The following is a 19,084-nucleotide window of genomic DNA, read 5'->3' on the forward strand; positions in this document are numbered from 1 at the left end:
CCCTGGGGAGGCAGAGAGCGCAGCCTAGGACACAGCCCCTGGGCCCTGTCACAAGTCCAGAGCAGCCATCTGTGCAGTGAGAGCCAGGGCAGCTCAGGGCTGGGGGAGACCTCCAAGACCACCCAATCCCACCTTCAAACCAACACCACCACGGTGTTTACAGGCTCTGCTCACTTGCACCCCGTGACAGGACAAGGGGCAATGGATGGAAACTCCAGCACAGGAGGTTCCACCTCAACAGGAGGAGGAACTTCTGCCCTGTGAGGGTCTCAGAGCCCTGGAGCAGGCTGCCCAGGGAGGTTGTGGAGTCTCCTTCTCTGGAGCCTTCCCAGCCCCATCTGGATGTGTTCTGTGGGACCTGTGCTGGATTCTCTGCTCCTGCTCTGTCAGGGGGGTTGGACTGGATGATCTTTGAAGGTCCCTTCCAGCCCCTAACATCCCATGACCCTATGGCCACTAGACCATGGCCGAGCGTGCTGTGGCCACACGCTGCTTAAACACCCCAGGGAGGCTTCACATGTCAGCACAAACACAAAGGAAGGAAGAGGAATCCAGCCCCAAGCTGCACTTTTAGCAGCTGCCAGGTAGTTCAAGCCCCAAACAGGCAGATGTTCCTGTCACAGACTCACAGAAGGGTTTTGGCTGGAGGGGACCCCCAGGACCATCAAGTCCCAACCCCCCCGAGGCTGGGGCCAAGGCTGGTGCCCAGCAGCACTCAGCTGTCCGCTGCCTTTGTTATTTCCTTCCAGTGCCCCTGTTTGTGTACCTCCCAACAGAGCAGAGCTGCTCTGGGAACAGAAATAGCAATCCAAACAAACAGCCCTGCACCTACTGTCCCCAGGGCTGCAGTGTCACCAGCAGCCCCCACAGCCTGCTCCCAGCAGCACCCAGGGCCAGCCCTCAGCCTCACCCTCACTGCTTCCCGTTCAGGATGGAACCCGAAGCTATGCTTCACTGCCACAGAATCCTCACTGTCACCCCTGCCCACCACCGTCCCCTCCAGGGAGCCTGTGGCTGCCCCCTCCCTGGAGGTGTTCAAGGCCAAGGTGGATGAGGCCTTGAGCAGCCTGTGCTGGTGGGAGGTGTCCCATGGCAGGGGGTTGGAGCTGGATGAGCTTTGAGGTCCCTTCCAAGCCAAACTGCTCCATGATTGCAAGCTGTGGCCCTGTGAAACTCTCAGGCTGTCCTTTCCCTGCCCCCTGGGGGGTGGCATGGCTCCACAGAGTGCTTATCACCCCCAGCTTTCCAGCAGAGGTGCACAAATACTGCTGCTGTTCAGGGAGGGAAGCCAAGGGGCCGTGCCTGAGCTTAGGCAGAAGCTAACTGAGCTGCTCCCTGGGTGCTGTGCCTGCTCACACAGCTCTGCTGTAGGATCACAGAGCACAGAAGCATTGAGGTTGGAGGAGACCTTTGAGATCACAGAATCATAGCATCCACCAGGCTGGAAAAGACCTCAGAGCTCATCAAGTCCAACCTCTCACCCAACACCTCCTGACAACTAAACCATGGCTCCAAGGGCCACATCCAATCCCCTTCTTAACCCCCCCCCGGGGATGAGGACTCCACCACCTCCCTGGGCAGCACAGAGCTCACAACCCCACTGCTGCTGCTGCCCCACTGCCACCAAACCACCTCCCTCGGCCTCACATCCACCCAGCACTGAAACCCCCCCAGGGATGGTGACTCCACCACCTCCCTGGGCAGCCTGGGCCAGTGCCTGAGAGCCCTTTCTGTGGAGAAATTGTTCCTCTTGTCCAACCTGAACCTCCCCCGGCACGACTTGAGGCTGTTCCCTCAGAGGAGCAGAGACCTCGGTGCTCTCTACAGCTCCCTGAAAGGAGGCTGGATTCAGGTGGGGAGTGGTCTCTCCTCCCTAGCAACAAGTGACAGGCTGAGAGGAAATGGCCTGGGATTGTGGCAGGGGAAAGTTAGGTTGGGCATGAGGAGCAATTTCAGTGCTGCAAGAGCGGTCAGGGATCGCCCAGGGAGGTGGCAGAGTCACCATCCCCGGAGGTGTTCAGGAAACACAGCCCTTGGGGACGTGGTGTGATGGCCACGGGGGTGCTGGGCTGCTGCTTGGACTGGATGATCTCAGAGGGCTTTTCCCACCCGAGCAATTCTCTGGCTCTGAGCAATGCCCTGCCCTGGCACGGCTGTGCTGGGGTAGCCAGGTGTGCCCCCAGCAGGCGCTGGCATCCTGGCTGCCCAGCCCAAGCCTCAGCACACCAGGGAAGCAGGGTGTGAGGCGCCGAGGGGTGCCAGCACCGCTGCCCTCCGGCCTGGCCCGGCAGCCCTGCACCAATCTGGCTCCAATTAGCGCTGCGGGCTGAGCCTGCTTTGTTCGGGGCGTGCCGGGGAACGGACCGGGGACGCCTCCCCCTCCCCCGGCCCTGTGCTTCTTGATGTGCCAGGCACAGCCCGAGCGCTGCGGCGGCCACTTGCCCTCCCGAGGGCTCTTCCTTCGCTACTTACACCGAGGTGGGCTGGCAGGGGAACTGGTTCCAGGCGCATCTGTACTGGGCTTGGACGTAGCTCTCCGTCCCGTCCAGCACCGAGCAGCTCACGTTCTTGTTCACGATGTAGGCGCACCAGTTCCTGGGTAGGGCAGCACGACGGGCATCAGGGAAGGCACAGCAGGAGGGGACCCCCTGAAGGGACCCCCGTCTCGCCTCAACATGCCAGACTGTCCCAGTCCGTCCCAGCACCCCCGGTTCGCTCCAGCCCTCCCGCCCTGGTTCTCCCCTGCCCGCCCCAGCACCCCCGGGCTTACCCAACCCTCCCGTCCTGGTACCTCTGCCCGCCCCGGCCCCCCGAGGCTGCTTCAGCCCTCCTGCTCTGGCTCTCCTCTGCCCGCCCCGGCCCCCCGAGGCTGCTCCAGCCCTCCTGCTCTGGCTCTCCTCTGCCCGCCCAGCACCCCCGGTTCGCTCCAGCCCTCCTGCTCTGGCTCTCCTCTGCCCGCCCCAGCACCCCGAGGCTGCTCCAGCCCTCCTGCTCTGGCTCTCCTCTGCCCGCCCCAGCACCCCGAGGCTGCTCCAGCCCTCCTGCTCTGGCTCTCCTCTGCCCGCCCAGCACCCCCGAGGCTGCTCCAGCCCTCCTGCTCTGGCTCTCCTCTGCCCGCCCCGGCCCCCCGAGGCTGCTCCAGCCCTCCTGCTCTGGCTCTCCTCTGCCCGCCCCGGCCCCCCGAGGCTGCTCCAGCCCTCCTGCTCTGGCTCTCCTCTGCCCGCCCCAGCACCCCGAGGCTGCTCCAGCCCTCCTGCTCTGGCTCTCCTCTGCCCGCCCCAGCACCCCCGAGGCTGCTCCAGCCCTCCTGCTCTGGCTCTCCTCTGCCCCCCCCAGCACCCCGAGGCTGCCTCAGTCCCCCCGCCCCGGCGCCTCTGCCTGCCTCAGCTGGCCGCAGCATCCCCGGGCTGCTTCAGCCCGGGCACCGCTGCCCGCCCCGGCTGGCCGTCGCAGCCCCGGGGCGGTCGGTAACTCACTTGCTGCGGGATCCCGGTCGGCTGTAGCGCAGGTGCGGGGTGGCCTGGCTGAGCCCCGCGCCCAGGGCGAGGAGAAGGGGCAGCGCCCAGCCCGAGGGGGCAGCGGGAGCCGGACACAGCTCCATGGGGGCGAGCGGGGAGCGCCGGAGCCGCTCCGCGGGCGCCGTCCGTCGGTTCGTCCGCTGCCTGTCTGTCCGCCCCTCGGTCGCTCCGTCCGTCCCGCCCGCTCCCAGCTCCCTCACTGACGCAAACCTCCCCCCACCCTGTTTCCGCCCTCCTCTTCGGCTCCGCAGCCCCCTCCGGCCGCTCTCCTCCACCCCTGCCCGGCCCTAGTCCCGGCCCCGCTCTCGCCCCCCGGCCGGGGCTGCCCCCGGCCCCCGCAAAGCGCCCGAGCGCCGTGCGCGGAGCACCCCCAGCCCTTGCCTGAGGTGCCCGGAGCCCGCGAAGCCCCCCGGGAGGAGGATGAGGGAGGGGAGGCGGGCAGGCTCCGGGGCGCTGGGGGCCGCTGAGGGAGGCTTTTGCCCCCTGCTGCAGGAGTGCAGGAAGCTGTTGCTGGTGTGATAGCGCCAGAGGAAAGGGACTCAGGGTGCCCCAGGGGAGGTTCAGGTTGGACGTGAGGAACAGTTTCTGTTCCAAAAGGGTCGACCAGGCTGCCCAGGGCAGTGCTGGAGTCCTCATCCCTGGGGGGCGATTCAAAGCCATGGAGATGTGGTGCTGAGGGCTGTGTGGTGCCCTGACAGCGCTGGGTTAAGAGCTGGACTGCATGAGCTGAAAGGTCTTTTCCAGCTGACATGATTCCACGATTCCATAAGGAGAGCCATTTCCTGGGTAGAGGGCAGTAAGCATTCACTGAATCATACACAGACCCAGCGTGGAGGGAAGGGAGCTCCTGAGCTGCCCCAGCCCAGCCCTGCCCCAGCAGGGCCCCCCAGCAGCTTGCCCAGCAGCACAGTGCCCAGGGGGGGTTGGAAGCTCTCCACACCAGCAGACTCCACAACCTCTCTGGGCAGCCTGCTCCAGGCCTCCAGCAGCCTCCCCCCAAACCACTTTCTCCTCCTGCTCAGCTGCCACCTCCTGCCTGCCAGGCTCTGCCCCTTGCCCCTTGGCCTGGCCCTGGGCACCGCTCAGCAGAGCCTGGCCCCAGCCTCTTGCCCCCCACAGCTCCTTCAGCCCTTGCTGAGCATTGCTCAGCTGCCCTCTGGGGCTGCTCTGCTGCAGGCTCTCAGCCCCAGGGCTCTCAGCCTTTGCTGCTGCCAGGGCTGCTCCAGGCCCCTCAGCACCTTGGCTCACCCCCATTCACCTTTGACTTGGTGCCCTGGCCCTGTGAGTCGCACCGCGGCGACCCCCCCTCAGCTCCCAGGGAGGGCAGGGAGCGATGCTGAGGCAGAGAAGAGGGCAGGGGTGACAGTTAGGAGCTGTCCCAACACTGCCCACCCCCTCCCACGGCCACAACAGCTGCTCCAGCTTCCTAGGTCTGGCATGCAGGCAAAGCAGGGCCTGGGCCTTTCTTCTGCTCGACCTGGAGCCCACCACCTGCCCCAGGCTGCTGAGGCTGGCAAGTTGCATCAGCGGCTGGGTCTGACACAGGGGCTCCAAAGCCAGCAGGGAGGAGCTTTAAGTGCTGAGGCCAAGTGCTGCTCCTTAGTAGCTGTCCCACTGCAGACACACACCAAAGGGGGCTGACCCCAGGGCTGGGGACTTGCTGCAGCCTGAGGACAGCAGAGGCTGCCCAGAGAGGCTGTGAAAGCTCCTTCCCTGCAGAGGCTGAATTGGTTCTGTCTGCAGTGAGCCATCCCAGCACAGAGCCCTGCAGGGCCTGGCTGCTCCTGGCTGCAGCTGGAGCTGTGTGGGAACAGGGCTCTGCTGTGTGGCTCGGTGACAGCAGAGGATGAGCTGTGCTGGGAAGCCCAGAGCTGACCAGAAATGGAGGAGTTTGGGCAGATGCACAGAGCTGACCTCAGCTCCTCTGATATTCACTCTGGGCCTATGAGGTCAGCTGGTGCAGCCCCAGCCAGGGTGGGCCTGGGCCTTGCTGGGAGGCTCCTCAGCTCAGGTGCAGCCTGGCCATGTGCTCATGGATGCATTCTTGCTGTGGGTGTAACTGCCTTTATTTCAGGCCGTAGGAATGAGGGTGAGCTGTGCTCGCAGGGACACAGCAGTGCTCCCCCCCTGTCCTCCTCCTGCTGCCTCCTCCACGCTGCAGGCAAAGCCCAGGGCGGGTGGCTCTGCCTGTAGATGGACAGCATCCTCCCAGCCCTGCCTCCACGGGGAGCCTGCAGCCTGGGACTGCCCTGGGCAGAGCTTCCATGTGCCCCTGGGTGATGGAGATCACAGATGGGAGCCCAGCAACCCTTCTGAACAGAGTGGGCTGGGCTGGAAGAGACCTTGAAGGTCATTCAGTTCCAAGCCCCTGCCACGGGCAGGGACACCTCTCACCTAGGCTCAGCTGCTCCAGGCCTCCTCCAGCCTGGCCTTGAATGCCTCCAGGGAGGAGGCAGCCACAGCCTCCCCGGGCAGCCCGTGCCAGTCCCACCCCCTGCAGAACGTTGAGAGCACAGATGAAAACTGGGGGCAAGGGGCAGCCTGCAGAGGCCCCTGCTGTGCCCTGCCTTTCTCCTCCGCCTCTCCCTGGTTCCACTGCCGGCTCCCAGGCTCCAGCTGAGCTGGGAAGGAGGGGCAGGGAGTGGCAGCTGCCTGTGCAGCGCCTGGGACAAGGCTGTCAGCAGATTTTCAGCCGTGACATTGTCCTGGTGAAGAATGCCTGCCGCCTCCGGGGCTCCGCTCCCCCAGCCTCCCGCTGGAGCTCGGCGCTTCAGCCCAGCCGGGTTCAGCCCGGCAGGGACCCTTCCCGGGCAGATGCTCTCAGCTCAGATGAAGCACGAGAGATGCTGCTGGGGTTTCAGTAAGGAACTGGTTACAAAGCGCAGTAGAATGAAAACAAGAAGCTCTGCAAACAAGAGGAGGAAGTTCCTGGTGTCACCGAGCCCAAGCAGCGCAACTCACAGCTTCCTGGGCACACAGAACTCCCAGCCTCAGGCAGAGAGAGGGCTGAGGGCTTCCAGGAGGCCTTCTCCTGGTCCCATGCTGAGGCTGGGCTGGAAGGTGGAGGCAGTGGGAAGGGGGCAGAGAAGGGAGAGGGACTTCTGGCCTTTTCTTCCTGAAGGAAGGGAGGGCTGCCAGCTGCCATTGCTGCTCAGAAATACTTCTGCTGGTGCCTGGCTCCAGCTGGGGAGAAAGAGGAGAGGCAGTGCTGGGAGATGCCACCCTCACCTGCAGCCTGGCTGGGTCTCCCTGCAGAGCCTCCTCCCCTCCAGCAGCCCAGCCCAGCACCCAGCGTGGTGCCATCTGCAGACTGGCTGAGGGTGCCCTGGATCCCCTCACCCAGAGCACTGATAAAGACACCCAGGGGAGCCCTGGGGACCAGCAAGGGTGACCAGCCAGCAGCTGGAGCTGATGGCAGTGCAGCAGCAGCGGTGCCCGAGGAGGTTGGGGCTGCTTTGAGTCCCCTCCCTGCCGGCAGCCCCTGCGGCCCAACGCCGCCGCCTCAGCCAGGAGTCAGCCTTCCTTGCCTGGAAAAAGAGTGGGAGGGCTCCCAGGGCCTTCATTCCTAGAGAGGTCTGGGCAGGCCAAGGCCACAGCAGCGAGGCCCTGGTGGAGAGGAGCTCCTCACAGCCAGAGTCTGGCTGAGAACCAGGGTATGGGAGTGCAGCCCCTGCGCTTCCTCCGCCTTCAGCCTTGCAGCAGCTCCTGCGCTCTCCCTCTGCGCTCCAGCTCCAGTTCCTGGAATCCCAGCGTGGCTCAGCTTGGACTGCAGGAGAAAGTTCCTTCTGGCAGGGCTCTGCGGAGAGCAGCTTGGAAAGCTGAGCGGGCTGCACGCTTCCGACACCCCCTGGCTCCCGAGCCAGGCTCCCAAGCCAGGCTCCTGGCTCGCTTTGCTTCATGCCCCTGCTGCCGGCTGGGGGCACTCCTCTGGGGCTGGCACTGCAGAGGTTTGCTCTGGGGCACACCAGCAGGCTCCAAAGCCTTTGATTGGCTCTGCAGTGATGGGTTCAGAGGGCCTCACTCCTGCTGTGCAGCTCAGCCTTCCTTCACCACTGCCTCGCTCCACTTCCCTGGTCACTTAGGTCAGTTTGGGGTCAGTCTCTCTGGCCGGCAGGGGACTCCTGCTCCCAGAGCCAGGCCCAGGGGCAATGGCTCTGGGCTGGCAGAGGGCAGATGGAGACTGGAGATGAGGAAGAAGTTCTTGAGCATGAGGGTGAGGAGACCCTGGCACAGGTTGCCCAGGGAGGCTGTGGCTGCCCTCAAGGCCAGGCTGGATGAGGCCTTGAGCAGCCTGTGCTGGTGGGAGGTGTCCCTGCCCATGGCAGGGGGTTGGAGCTGGCTGAGCTCTAAGGTCCTTTCCAACCCAAACCCCTCTGTGGTTCTCTGATCTGGGTGAGTTGTGGGTGTGGAGCTGCTAGGAAAGGCTCTTGCTGTGGGCCAGAGCAGAAGGGACCTTCCCTTCCTGCCCTCTGCTCAGCCCAGGGTAGCTGTGTGTCCCCACTGCTGTGCAGCCACAGGCAGCCCCCCAGCCTGACTCACTGCTCAGGGACTTGCAAACTCCTCTGAGACAACCAAGTGTTCAGGGTCCATAATTGCTTCCAGGCTCCTGAGGAGCTCAGCTTCCATCCAAGCCCGGAGCCTTCACTCTCCTTTGTTTGCAGGCAGCTGACAGCAACAGCCCAAGCCCACAGCCAAGCATTGCAACAGAGGCTGGACACAGGCAGGGGGAAACAAACCAGAACCCCCCCAGGCTGTCTCTGGGGTCTGGGCCTCTTTGCAACTGGCAGAGAAGGGCTGGGAAGAGCTTCTAGATGGAACCTCAGTGCTGAGGACAGGGCTGGCTTGGGCCCCTGCAGACTCCATGCTCCTGGCCCTTGAAGCTTGGTGCTGCTGCTGGTGTTTTAAGGCAGCAAGGGAGAAAGGATTTGGGTCTTAAACCCCCCTCTGAGTGCAGAGCACTGAAGGGCAGGAGCTGCTGCCCAGGGGGCAGGGCAGGGGGCAGTGCAGGGGGCAGGGGGAAGGGTCTGGGGGGCAGGGTCTGGGGGCAGGGCAGGGTGCAGGGGGCAGGGTCTGGGGGGGCAGGGTCTGGGGGCAGGGCAGGGTGCAGGGGGCAGGGTCTGGGGGCAGGGTCTGGGGGGGCAGGGTCTGGGGGCAGTGCAGGGTGCAGGGGGCAGGGTCTGGGGGGGCAGGGTCTGGGGGCAGGGCAGGGTGCAGGGGGCAGGGTCTGGGGGGGCAGGGTCTGGGGGGCAGGGTCTGGGGGGGCAGGGTCTGGGGGCAGGGGGCAGCAGGGCTGCACTGAAGCTCTTTTATTGCAAAGGTTGGGCTCTCATAAATAAAACCTGGGGGGGGGCAGCTCCTCGGCCGGGAGGTCGCCGTCCCTCCAAACTCCTGGGAAGCTTCAGAAACAGAACTGAACTGTCCAAAGCTGAGCCCCTGGGGCTGCTGCTGCTGCTGCTGGCTGCCAGCAGAGGCTGCCTGGCAGGGGCTGCAGCCCCCTCCCCTGCTGGGCTCTAGGCCTTCCTCTTGCGCGTCCCGTTGAGCTCGGCGGGGCACAGCGGCAGCGCCGGGGGCTGCTTCTTGGAGGGAGAGGAGATCCAGTCCTCAGAGCTGGGGGAGAGAGCACAGCAGCTCAGCAGCAAGCCCCAGCCCCCCTCCTCCTGCTGCTCTGAGGGGCAGGGGGAGCAGCAGTTAGAGAGATGCATTCATGGGGCTGTGCTCACTGCACCGACCCCAGGGAGCCAGGGCGGGAGGGAGCTCAGAGACCATCCAGCCCCAGCCCCTGCCCCTGCCCCTGCAGGGACCCCTCCCACCAGCCCAGGCTGCTCAAGGCCTCAGCCAGCCCAGCCCAGAACACCTCCAGGAGATCCAGAGGGACCTCTGAGCACCCCCAGCCCAGCCCTGCCCCAGCACCCTGCCCAGCAGCACAGTGCCCAGGGGGGGTTGGAAGCTCTCCACACCAGCAGACTCCACAACCTCTCTGGGCAGCCTGCTCCAGGCCTCCAGCAGCCTCCCCCCAAACCACTTTCTCCTCCTGCTCAGCTGCCACCTCCTGCCTGCCAGGCTGTTTTGCTGGGCAAGCAGCCCTGGGCAGTGCTGGCTGGCCTCACCTGTGGAGCTTCTTGGATGTCTCTCTCCTCACCCTCTTGGCAGGGCTGGGGCTGTCAGACAGCTCCAGGGGGATGGGCTGCAGCAGGGACCCCCCGCCTCGCTCCGAGGAGCTCATGCCTGGGCAAGGAGGGAGGAGCAACACAAGGATGAATCCTGGGGGTCACAGATGGGCCTGTGGCAGAGGGCTGGGGCTGGGAGGGCAGCAGGGGTCAGACAAGGGGGATGAAGCCTCCTGCTCGGGGTGGTCACAGCCTTTCAGACATCCTCAGGATGAGAGATAGGGTAGGGTAGGGTAGGGTAGGATGGAATGGGATTGGATTGGATTGGATGGGATGGAATGGGATTGGATTGGATTGGATGGGATGGAATGGGATTGGATTGGATGGGGTAGGATAGGATAGGGTAGGGTAGGGTGGGATGGGATGGGATGCGGATAGGATAAAGATAGGACAAGGATAAGATAGGATAGGATAGGATAGGATAGGATAAGGATAGGATAGGATAGGATAGGATAGGATAGGATAGGATAGGATAGGATAGGATAGGATAGGATAGGATAGGATAGGATTAGGATAGGATAGGATAGGATAGGATAGGATAGGATAGGATAGGATTAGGATAGAATCAACCAGGTTGGAAGAGACTTTCAAGATCATCCAGGCCAACCTCTCACCCAGCACCATTGATCAACTCAACCATGGCACCAAGGGCCTCAGCCAGGCTCTTCCTAAACACCTCCAGGGGTGGGGACTCCACCACCTCCCTGGGCAGCACATCCCAAGGGCCAATCTCTCTTGTTGGGAAGAACTTCTTCCTAACATCCAGCCTAAACCTCCCCTGGCACAACTTGAGACTGTGTCCTCTTGTTCTGGTGCTGGGGGCCTGGGGGAAGAGCCCAACCCCCACCTGGCTCCAACCTCCCTGCAGGGAGCTGCAGAGAGCAGGAAGGTGACAAACCCTCCACCTGTAAGCAGGAATCTGGCCCCAGCAGTGCAGCTGTGGCCTCCCCAGGGCAGAGCAGAGGGGCAGGAGAGCCTCCCTTGCCCTGCTGGCCACAGCCTTCATTGCCCCCCAGGACACCTTTGGCCTCCTTGGCCACCAGGGCACTCTGCTGGCTCCTGGGGACCTTGTTGTCCCCCAGCACTCCCAGCTCCTCTCCTTGGAGCTGCTCCCCAGCAGGTCCCCCCTCAGCTGCACTGCTGCAGGGGCTGCTCCTCCCCAGGGGCAGGCCCCTGCACCTGCCCTGCCTGAGCTCCATCAGGCTCCCTCCCCCAGCTGCCAGCCTGGGCAGGTCTCCCTGGATGGAGGCTGAAATCCAGCAGTTCCCTGACATGAGACATCCCTGAGCTCCTCCAAGCCCTTCCTGAAGAGCCTGAAGCTGCTGGTTTCCAGGAGCAGACACATCTGGGAGCAGCTAACCCTCCCTCTCCTCCCTCAGGACCCCACACAGCAACCCACCCAGTTTCTGTTCTATGAGCTTGAGGCTCTTCTCCTGCTCAGCAAGCTCCTGCTTTTTCTTCTGTGCCTCTGGAGTCTGCAGGGACTGCAGGTGCAGGTCCAGGTCCTTGTTGACGTGGTCCAGCTTGACCACTGCTGCTCGGTACTGCTGCAGGAGGTCTGGGTGCAGAGGAGAGCAGGAGGAGTAAGCCAGGGGAGGCCAGGGGTGCCTCCCCTCCCATCCCACTCAAACCCAGGAGGGGGCAGGGAGCCCCTGGAGCCTGGGACCCACCTATCTGTGCCGAGAAGGTGGAGTAGAGCTGGGGGACAGGAGCGCCGAAGACCATGCCCCGCAGCTTGTCCATGGGGGGAGCCTTGTTCTGCAGCCCCCCGAACTTGCCGTTGCTGCGGATGCGGTCCCCCTCCCGGGTCAGCAGCGTGGGGCAGTGGGTCAGCTTCACCACCTGTGCCAGGGCAACACACTCCCAGCTGCAGGCCAGCACAGGGCCCAGCTGCAGGCCAGCACAGGCCCCAGCTGCAGGCCAGCACAGGGCTCAGCTGCAGGCCAGCACAGGGCTCAGCTGCAGGCCAGCACAGGCTCCAGCTGCAGGGCAGCACAGGGCTCAGCTGCAGGCCAGCACAGGGCTCAGCTGCAGGCCAGCACAGGGCTCAGCTGCAGGCCAGCACAGGCTCCAGCTGCAGGCCAGCACAGGCTCCAGCTGCAGGCCAGCACAGGGCCCAGCTGCAGGCCAGCACAGGGCTCAGCTGCAGGCCAGCACAGGGCTCAGCTGCAGGCCAGCACAGGGCTCAGCTGCAGGCCAGCACAGGCTCCAGCTGCAGGCCAGCACAGGCCCCAGCTGCAGGCCAGCACAGGCTCCAGCTGCAGGCCAGCACAGGCTCCAGCTGCAGGGCAGCACAGGGCCCAGCTGCAGGCCAGCACAGGGCTCCAGCTGCAGGCCAGCACAGGGCTCCAGCTGCAGGCCAGCACAGGGCCCAGCTGCAGGCCAGCACAGGGCTCCAGCTGCAGGCCAGCACAGGGCTCAGCTGCAGGCCAGCACAGGGCTCCAGCTGCAGGCCAGCACAGGGCCCAGCTGCAGGCCAGCACAGGGCTCCAGCTGCAGGCCAGCACAGGGCTCAGCTGCAGGCCAGCACAGGGCTCCAGCTGCAGGCCAGCACAGGCCCCAGCTGCAGGCCAGCACAGGCTCCAGCTGCAGGCCAGCACAGGCTCCAGCTGCAGGCCAGCACAGGGCTCAGCTGCAGGCCAGCACAGGCTCCAGCTGCAGGCCAGCACAGGCTCCAGCTGCAGGCCAGCACAGGGCTCCAGCCTCCTGGCCCTCGCCACAAGCTGTCTGCTGGAGCTCCAGCTCCTGGCCCCAGAGGGCAGCTGAGCAATGCTCAGCAAGAGCTGAAGGGGCTGTGGGGGGCAAGAGGCTGGGGCCAGGCTCTGCCCAGTGGTGCCCAGGGCCAGGCCAAGGGGCACAGAGTGGCACCCAGGAGGGTCCATTTGAGCAGCTCACCTCCCAGAGGGGGCTCTGGGGCCGCTCCCCTGATCTGTCAGTATGGAGCACAGGGGAGGTCGTGAAGTGCAGGGCAGGCTTTGCCTGTGGAGCTCTGAACTGTGCCCTCCAGAGCTGCCCCAAGGTGCAAGGACACAGCCCCCAAGTGCTGGTCTCAGCCCTGCAGGGTGCTGGGTGCAGGCCTGGGCTGGCAGCTGAGAGCAGCAGCCAGGAGCTAGAGCACAGGGCAGCAGCTCTGTGCTGCAGACACTGCTGAGGAGCAGAGCAGACACCCCAGAGGCTCCTCCTCCACTTCTTCCCCCAGGGGAGCCTGCAGCACAGCCTCTCATGCTGCAGGGGAGGGGACACCAGGCCTGCCAGCCCCAGCAGCTCAGGGTGTGAGGGGTGCAGCTCTGCACCCTTCTGCTGAGCCATCTCCACTCCACACTGTGGAGCTTCAGACCTTCCCCTGAGGCTCCTGCCTGTGTCCCACCTGACCTCAGGCCCAGGGCTCACAGAGAGCTCTCCAAGCCTCCTCAGTGGGTCTGAAGCCCAAGCCCTGGCCTCAGGCCCCTGGGCTTTACTCCTGCAAGCCCTGCACTGCACCCTGAGGGCAGGGCTGAAGCCACCTGATGGAAGCAGCTGAGGTCACCCTGCCAGGGGCTCTTAGCTGCACCAAGAGCTGCAGAGCCTCGACACACTGGGGGCTAAAGCAGCAATGGGGCTGCCCTGGGCCAGCTTATAAAGCCAGGACTCACCTCCTTCCTGTAGTGGTTGGCAGCATCCAGGTTGTCTATGATGATGGTGTCACCCAGGAGCATCCCAAACACTGCAAGAGGCAACGTGGAGGAGCTGCTGCAGGGAGCCCTCTGCCTCTGCCCCACAGCCCTCTGCTGACAGCTCAGCATGCAGGGGGCAAAGGAGCCCCCCTCAGGCTGCTCTCCTGCTCAGCTTCCTGCTCTGCTCCTGCCTCACATCTCCCTTCCACGTGAGCCTGCTGTGACGAGGCCTCACCTGAGAGTGCCAGGCTTGGGCTCTCTGCACTCCCCCAGGGGACACCAAGAAGAATCTACGGCAGGAGGCTCTGACAGGAACTTTCTGAAGTGGCCTGGACTCAAACCTGGCTTTGTTCAGAGGGTCAGAAAAGTGTCTGGGTGGAAAATCCCTCTGAGCTCACCCAGTCCAGCCAGCAACCCAGCCTCACCATGGCCCCCAAGCCATGGCCCCAGGGCCACTGCCACAGATTTCAGCACCCCCCTGGGCAGCCTGTGCCAGTCCCTGACCACTCCTGCAGCACAGAGGTTGTTCCTCAGCTCCAGCCTCAGCCTCCCCTGGCACAATCCCAGGCCATTTCCTCCCCTTCTGACACCTGGCCTTAGGGAGCAGAGCCCAAAACCCCCTGGCTGCAGCCTCCTCCCAGGGAGCTGCAGAGAGCAAGGAGGTCTCCCTCAGCCTCCTCTGCTCCAGGCTGAGCTCCCCCAGCCCCCTCAGCTGCTCCTCCCCAGCCCTGCCCTCCAGACCCTCCCCCAGCTCTGCTGCCCCTCTCTGGCCCAGCTCCAGCCCCTCAAGTGAGGGTCCAAAGCTGCCCCCAGCCCCTGCAGCCCCCCTCACCTGTCTGGCAGTGCTCCACACTGTCAGGGAAGCTCAGCAGGTCTCTGGCAAACACAGGGTTGCCCACGGGCTTGAAGCAGATCTTCCCATTCCGCAGGTGGGGCAGGGGCCTGCCGTGGGCAAGGGGAGAGCATGGGAGTGTGGGGCAGGGGAGCGTGGGGCAGGGGGAGAGCATGGGGCAGGGGGAGAGCATGGGGCAGGGGGAGAGCATGGGGCAGGGGAGCGTGGGGCAGGGGGAGAGCATGGGGCAGGGGAGCGTGGGGCAGGGGAGCGTGGGGCAGGGGGAGAGCATGGGGCAGGGGGAGAGCATGGGGCAGGGGAGCGTGGGGCAGGGGAGCGTGGGGCAGGGGGAGAGCATGGGGCAGGGGGAGAGCATGGGGCAGGGGAGCGTGGGGCAGGGGAGCGTGGGGCAGGGGGAGAGCGGGGCAGGGGAGCGTGGGGCAGGGGAGCGTGGGGCAGGGGGAGAGCGGGGCAGGGGAGCGTGGGGCAGGGGGAGCATGGGGCAGGGGGAGAGTGTGGGGCAGGGGGAGAGCATGGGGCAGGGGAGCATGGGGCAGGGGGAGAGCGGGGCAGGAGCTCAGCCCAGTGCTGCTGCCCCTGCAAGGCTGAAGGCAGCCCTGCAGCCCCCAGCCCCAGCTCTGTGCCCCCAGCCCTGGCAGCAGGGCTGAGCTGTACCAGAGCTGCTCTGGGACAGCCCTGAGCTGTGCCCCACAGAAAGCCACAGAGCTGCTGCAGGTGCCCTGGAGGGAGCAGGGGTCCCGGGGGGTCCCGGGGGGTGCTGGGGGGTCGCGGGGTCCCCTGGCAGCCCCGCGGCAGGCTGGAGGGCCGAAGGCAGCCCCGCAGCCCCGCGGGGTGCCCAGCAGGGGCAGCTGCAGCGGCTGCTGCCCTACCTGCTCCAGTCTGGCAGAGTCTTCTTGTAGATGGAGTCGAGGGGCAGGACCTGCTGGCGGCCCTGGGTCTCGTCGAAGATGGCGCGGGCGGCCTCGGTGCTCAGCGTCACCACGCAGTCCATGTCGCTGGCCAGGTGCCACGAGATCACCTTGGCCGCCTCGTTGTCCTCGATCTGCGCCAGGTGAGCGATCTGCAGCGGCACAGCCCCACAGCGGCACGGCACCGCAGGGGCACGGCTCAGGGGCAGGGCTCAGAGGGGCACAGCCCCACAGCGGCACAGCCCCACAGCGGCACGGCATCGCAGGGGCACAGCCCCACAGCGGCACGGCACCGCAGGGGCACGGCTCAGGGGCAGGGCTCAGAGGGGCACAGCCCCACAGCGGCACAGCCCCACAGCGGCACGGCACCGCAGGGGCACGGCTCAGGGGCAGGGCTCAGGGGGGCAGGGCTCACAGGGGCACAGCCCCACAGCGGCACAGCCCCACAGCGGCACGGCACCGCAGGGGCACGGCTCAGGGGCAGGGCTCACAGGGGCACAGCCCCACAGTGGCACAGCCCCACAGCAGCACGGCACCGCAGGGGCACGGCTCAGGGGCAGGGCTCACAGGGGCACAGCCCCACAGCGGCACAGCCCCACAGCGGCACGGCACCGCAGGGGCACAGCCCCACAGCAGCACAGGACCACAGCGGCACAGCTCACAGGGGCAGGGCTCAGAGGGGCACAGCCCCACTGGGGCACAGCTCACAGGGGCAGGGCTCACAGCCCCAGTCCCGTCTGCCCCACTCCAGCAGCAGGGCTGTGCCCCAGCGCTCGGAGGCCACCTCCTGAGCCCTGCCCACAGATGGCAGAGCTCAGCTGCTCCAACCTCCCCACCCTGCCCAGGGACACCTCTCATCTACACTCAGCTGCTCAGGGCCTCATCCAGCCTGGCCTGCAGCACCCCCAGCAAGGAGGCAGCCACAGCCTCCCTGGGCAGCCTGGGCCAGAGCCTCAGCAGCCTCACACTCAACAACTTCTTCCTCAGCTCCACTCTGAGCCTGCTCTGCCTCAGCTCCAAACCCTTCCCCCTGGGCCTGGCTCCAGACCCCCTCAGGAGCAGTTCCTCTGCAGCCTTCCTGCAGGATCCCTTCAGGTGCTGGCAGCAGCTCTGAGGTGCCCCTGGAGCCTTCTCCCCTGCAGGCTGCACAGCCCCAGCTCCCTCAGCCTGGCCTCACAGCAGAGCTGCTCCAGCCCTGGCAGCATCTCTGTGGCCTCCCCTGGGCCTGCTCCCACAGCTCATTTTCCCTCACTCCCCAGAGCCCACAGCTCTCCCCTGAAGGCCAGCAGGAAACTCACCTTGCCGAGGACATCTGGGTTGCCTTTGGGATAGTTGGGGAGGGTGCAGGTTCTCCTGGGCTGCTTCCTCAGCCCCTCTTGGTCCAACAGCTTTTGTTTGATCAGGGAATCCACAAACTGGAGCTGGGAATTGGAAGGGCAGGGTGGTGAGCAGGGGCCAGGGGGCTGAGCTGCAGGGGAAGTTGCTTGACCTGGTGCCCATCAAGTTCACACCAACAACACAATCAACAGCCTTGCACCTCGCATTCCTGAACCTCCTGAGCCTCTCCCCAGCCACCCTGCAGCTGCCCAGCTGCCTCTGGCTGGCTCCAGCCACCCTGCAGCCTTACCACCAGCACCACTCAGCTGGGTGTCACCTCCAGAGCTGCTGAGGGGGCCTCAGGCTCAGAGTCTCTGGCACTGAGGAGACTGAACAGCACTGGGGCCAGCACAGGCCCCTGAGGGACTCCCCTTGTCCCCCAGCTCCACCTGGACATGGAGCCACTGACCTCTGAGTGCCATCACCCAAGCCATGCCTTCCCCCCTGCACCTCCAGCCCAGACAGAAGGCCTGGTGGGGGCTGTGCCCAGGGCATGGCTGTCAGAGCACCTCCAGCAGGCAGAGGCTTAGCAGAAGCAGCAGCCCCAGCAGCAGAGCTGCTGCCCTGAGCAGCCCAGGAGGGAGAGGGGAAGCTCTGCAGCTGCCTGCAGCAGATCCCAGCCAGCAGAGCAGGGCAGTGCCCAACCCTGCGAGGGTGGCACCGAGCCACACACTGTGCCCAGGGCTTCAGGGGGCAAGCTGGGGGGGCCTGGCACTCACTGAGCTCATGCAACGAGATCAGACACAGGTCAAGGCTGGGCTGGGCTTTGCGGCCCCCACCCGGGCTGGGCTTTGCGGCTCCCGCCCGGGCTGGGCTGGGCTGGGCTGGGCTGGGCTGGGCTGGGCTTTGCGGCCCCCACCCGGGCTGGGCTGGGCTGGGCTTTGCGGCTCCCGCCCGGGCTGGGCTGGGCTGGGCTGGGCTTTGCGGCTCCCGCCCGGGCTGGGCTGGGCTGGGCTGGGCTTTGCGGCTCCCACCCGGGCTGGGCTGGGCTGGGCTTTGCGGCTCCCACCCGGGCTGGGCTGGGCTGGGCTGGGCTGGGCTTTGCGGCTCCCACCCGGGCTGGGCTGGGCTGGGCTGGGCTGGGCTGGGCTGGGCTGGGCTGGGCTTTGCGGCTCCCACCCGGGCTGGGCTGGGCTGGGCTGGGCTGGGCTTTGCGGCTCCTGCCCGGGCTGGGCTGGGCTGGGCTGGGCTGGGCTGGGCTGGGCTGGGCTGGGCTTTGCGGCTCCCACCCGGGCTGGGCTGGGCTGGGCTGGGCTGGGCTTTGCGGCTCCTGCCCGGGCTGGGCTGGGCTGGGCTTTGCGGCTCCTGCCCGGGCTGGGCTGGGCTGGGCTGGGCTTTGCGGCTCCCACCCAGGCTGGGCTGGGCTGGGCTGGGCTTTGCGGCCCCCACCCGGGCTGGGCTGGGCTGGGCTGGGCTGGGCTGGGCTGGGCTTTGCGGCTCCCGCCCGGGCTGGGCTGGGCTGGGCTTTGCGGCTCCTGCCCGGGCTGGGCTGGGCTGGGCTGGGCTTTGCGGCTCCTGCCCGGGCTGGGCTGGGCTGGGCTGGGCCGAGCCTCGCGGCTCCCGCCCAGGCCGGGTTTAGGTGCTGTGCTGGGGCTGTGCAGGGGTGAGGGAGCAGCCTCACCGTGTTAGTCTGTGGCACTTCGATCTGGTGCTTCCTCAGCTCGTTCTTCAGGTGAGTTTCTCTCGTTTCAGCCTCTTTAACCTGACCTGGAACCAAGCAAAGCGCAGAGCCAGGGAGCCTGAGAGCAGTGCACCCCTGCCTGCAGCCTCTCACAGCGCTGCCCCCCACAGCTGATCCTCTCTGCTCCTGCACTCCAGCACAGCCTATCAGGCCTGGGCCACAGAGGCCTCCTGCCCAGCTGCTTCAGGGGGAAGCAGTGGGGCCAGAGCCACAGCTGCACTGAGTGACTGGGGGCAAGGGAGGGCGAGAGCAGCCCTGTGGAGGAGGACCACCCATGGTTTGGTTTCAGGCCCTGCTGAGTTGGCAGAGGGCAGAATCACAGCAGTTGGGTTGGGTTGGGTTGGGTTGGAAGGCACCTTCAAGACCATCAGCCTTGAAGATCTTCCACCTCCCACCAGCCCAGGCTGCTCAGGGCCTCATCCAGCCTGGCCTTGAGCACCTCCAGGGAGGGGGAATCCACAGCCTCCCTGGGCAGCCTGCTGGACCCCTCCCTCCCCACCCCCAATCAGTGCCAGTGGTTTTGTCCCTCCTCTGGCAGTTCTGCTTCAGCCCAAGGCCCTTCCTGGGCAGGTCCCTCCCTGCTAAAGCAGAGCTCTCTCCTTACTCTCTCACCATTCCAGCAGGGATTTGTTTCCCCTCTTTATACATTCCCAAAGCAAAACCCAACCCTCAGAAAGGTTTAGTTCCCAGGCAATTGGCTTCCCCCTCTGAGGGAACTTACACTTGAGCTCAGTTACAAGCTGACTGTTGGTCTCAAACCAGTTCCTGTAGACACCTATGGACTGGGATAGCTGGTCCCTCTCCTTTGTGAGTGTTGCCATCTGCTGCTGCTTCTTGAAATCTACAGGGAGGGCAGGAATGGACACCCGGGGGAAATGCAGTGAGTCAGGAGCAGGTGGGAGCAGCAAAGCCACCCAGGCCATGGCA

The 19,084-nt window shown here is 65.5% G+C and overlaps 2 protein-coding genes across 3 annotated transcripts in view; both read right to left on the reverse strand.

Annotated features, from left to right (window-relative positions):
- Positions 1-3,690, reverse strand: part of EMILIN2 (elastin microfibril interfacer 2) — a 30,744-nt gene extending 27,054 nt beyond the window's left edge. Inside the window, 2 exon segments of the mRNA XM_068166918.1 lie at positions 2,473-2,595; positions 3,477-3,690. Of these exon segments, the coding sequence (XP_068023019.1) occupies positions 2,473-2,595; positions 3,477-3,601 (248 nt within the window). The 5' untranslated portion in view covers positions 3,602-3,690.
- A 5,119-nt stretch (positions 3,691-8,809) lies between these two features.
- SMCHD1 (structural maintenance of chromosomes flexible hinge domain containing 1) overlaps positions 8,810-19,084 on the reverse strand; it is a 71,696-nt gene continuing 61,421 nt past the window's right edge. Inside the window, exons 39-48 of one of the 2 annotated variants that reach the window (XM_068166900.1) lie at positions 18,879-18,998; positions 18,098-18,183; positions 16,398-16,520; positions 15,061-15,233; positions 14,171-14,280; positions 13,318-13,388; positions 11,356-11,527; positions 11,085-11,243; positions 9,626-9,743; positions 8,810-9,125 (exon numbers count right to left, since the gene is read on the reverse strand). In XM_068166900.1, coding sequence (XP_068023001.1) covers positions 9,029-9,125; positions 9,626-9,743; positions 11,085-11,243; positions 11,356-11,527; positions 13,318-13,388; positions 14,171-14,280; positions 15,061-15,233; positions 16,398-16,520; positions 18,098-18,183; positions 18,879-18,998 — 1,229 coding nt within the window. In that variant the 3' untranslated portion in view covers positions 8,810-9,028. Of the gene's footprint in view, positions 9,126-9,625; positions 9,744-11,084; positions 11,244-11,355; positions 11,528-13,317; positions 13,389-14,170; positions 14,281-15,060; positions 15,252-16,397; positions 16,521-18,097; positions 18,184-18,878; positions 18,999-19,084 lie in introns of both variants that reach the window. The other variant, XM_068166899.1, reaches the window with a different exon arrangement.

The sequence above is a fragment of the Melanerpes formicivorus genome, unplaced genomic scaffold (assembly GCF_026170545.1).
Source record: "Melanerpes formicivorus ecotype bairdi unplaced genomic scaffold, bMelFor1.0.p_v2 SCAF_111, whole genome shotgun sequence".
NCBI classification, from domain to species: domain Eukaryota; kingdom Metazoa; phylum Chordata; class Aves; order Piciformes; family Picidae; genus Melanerpes; species Melanerpes formicivorus.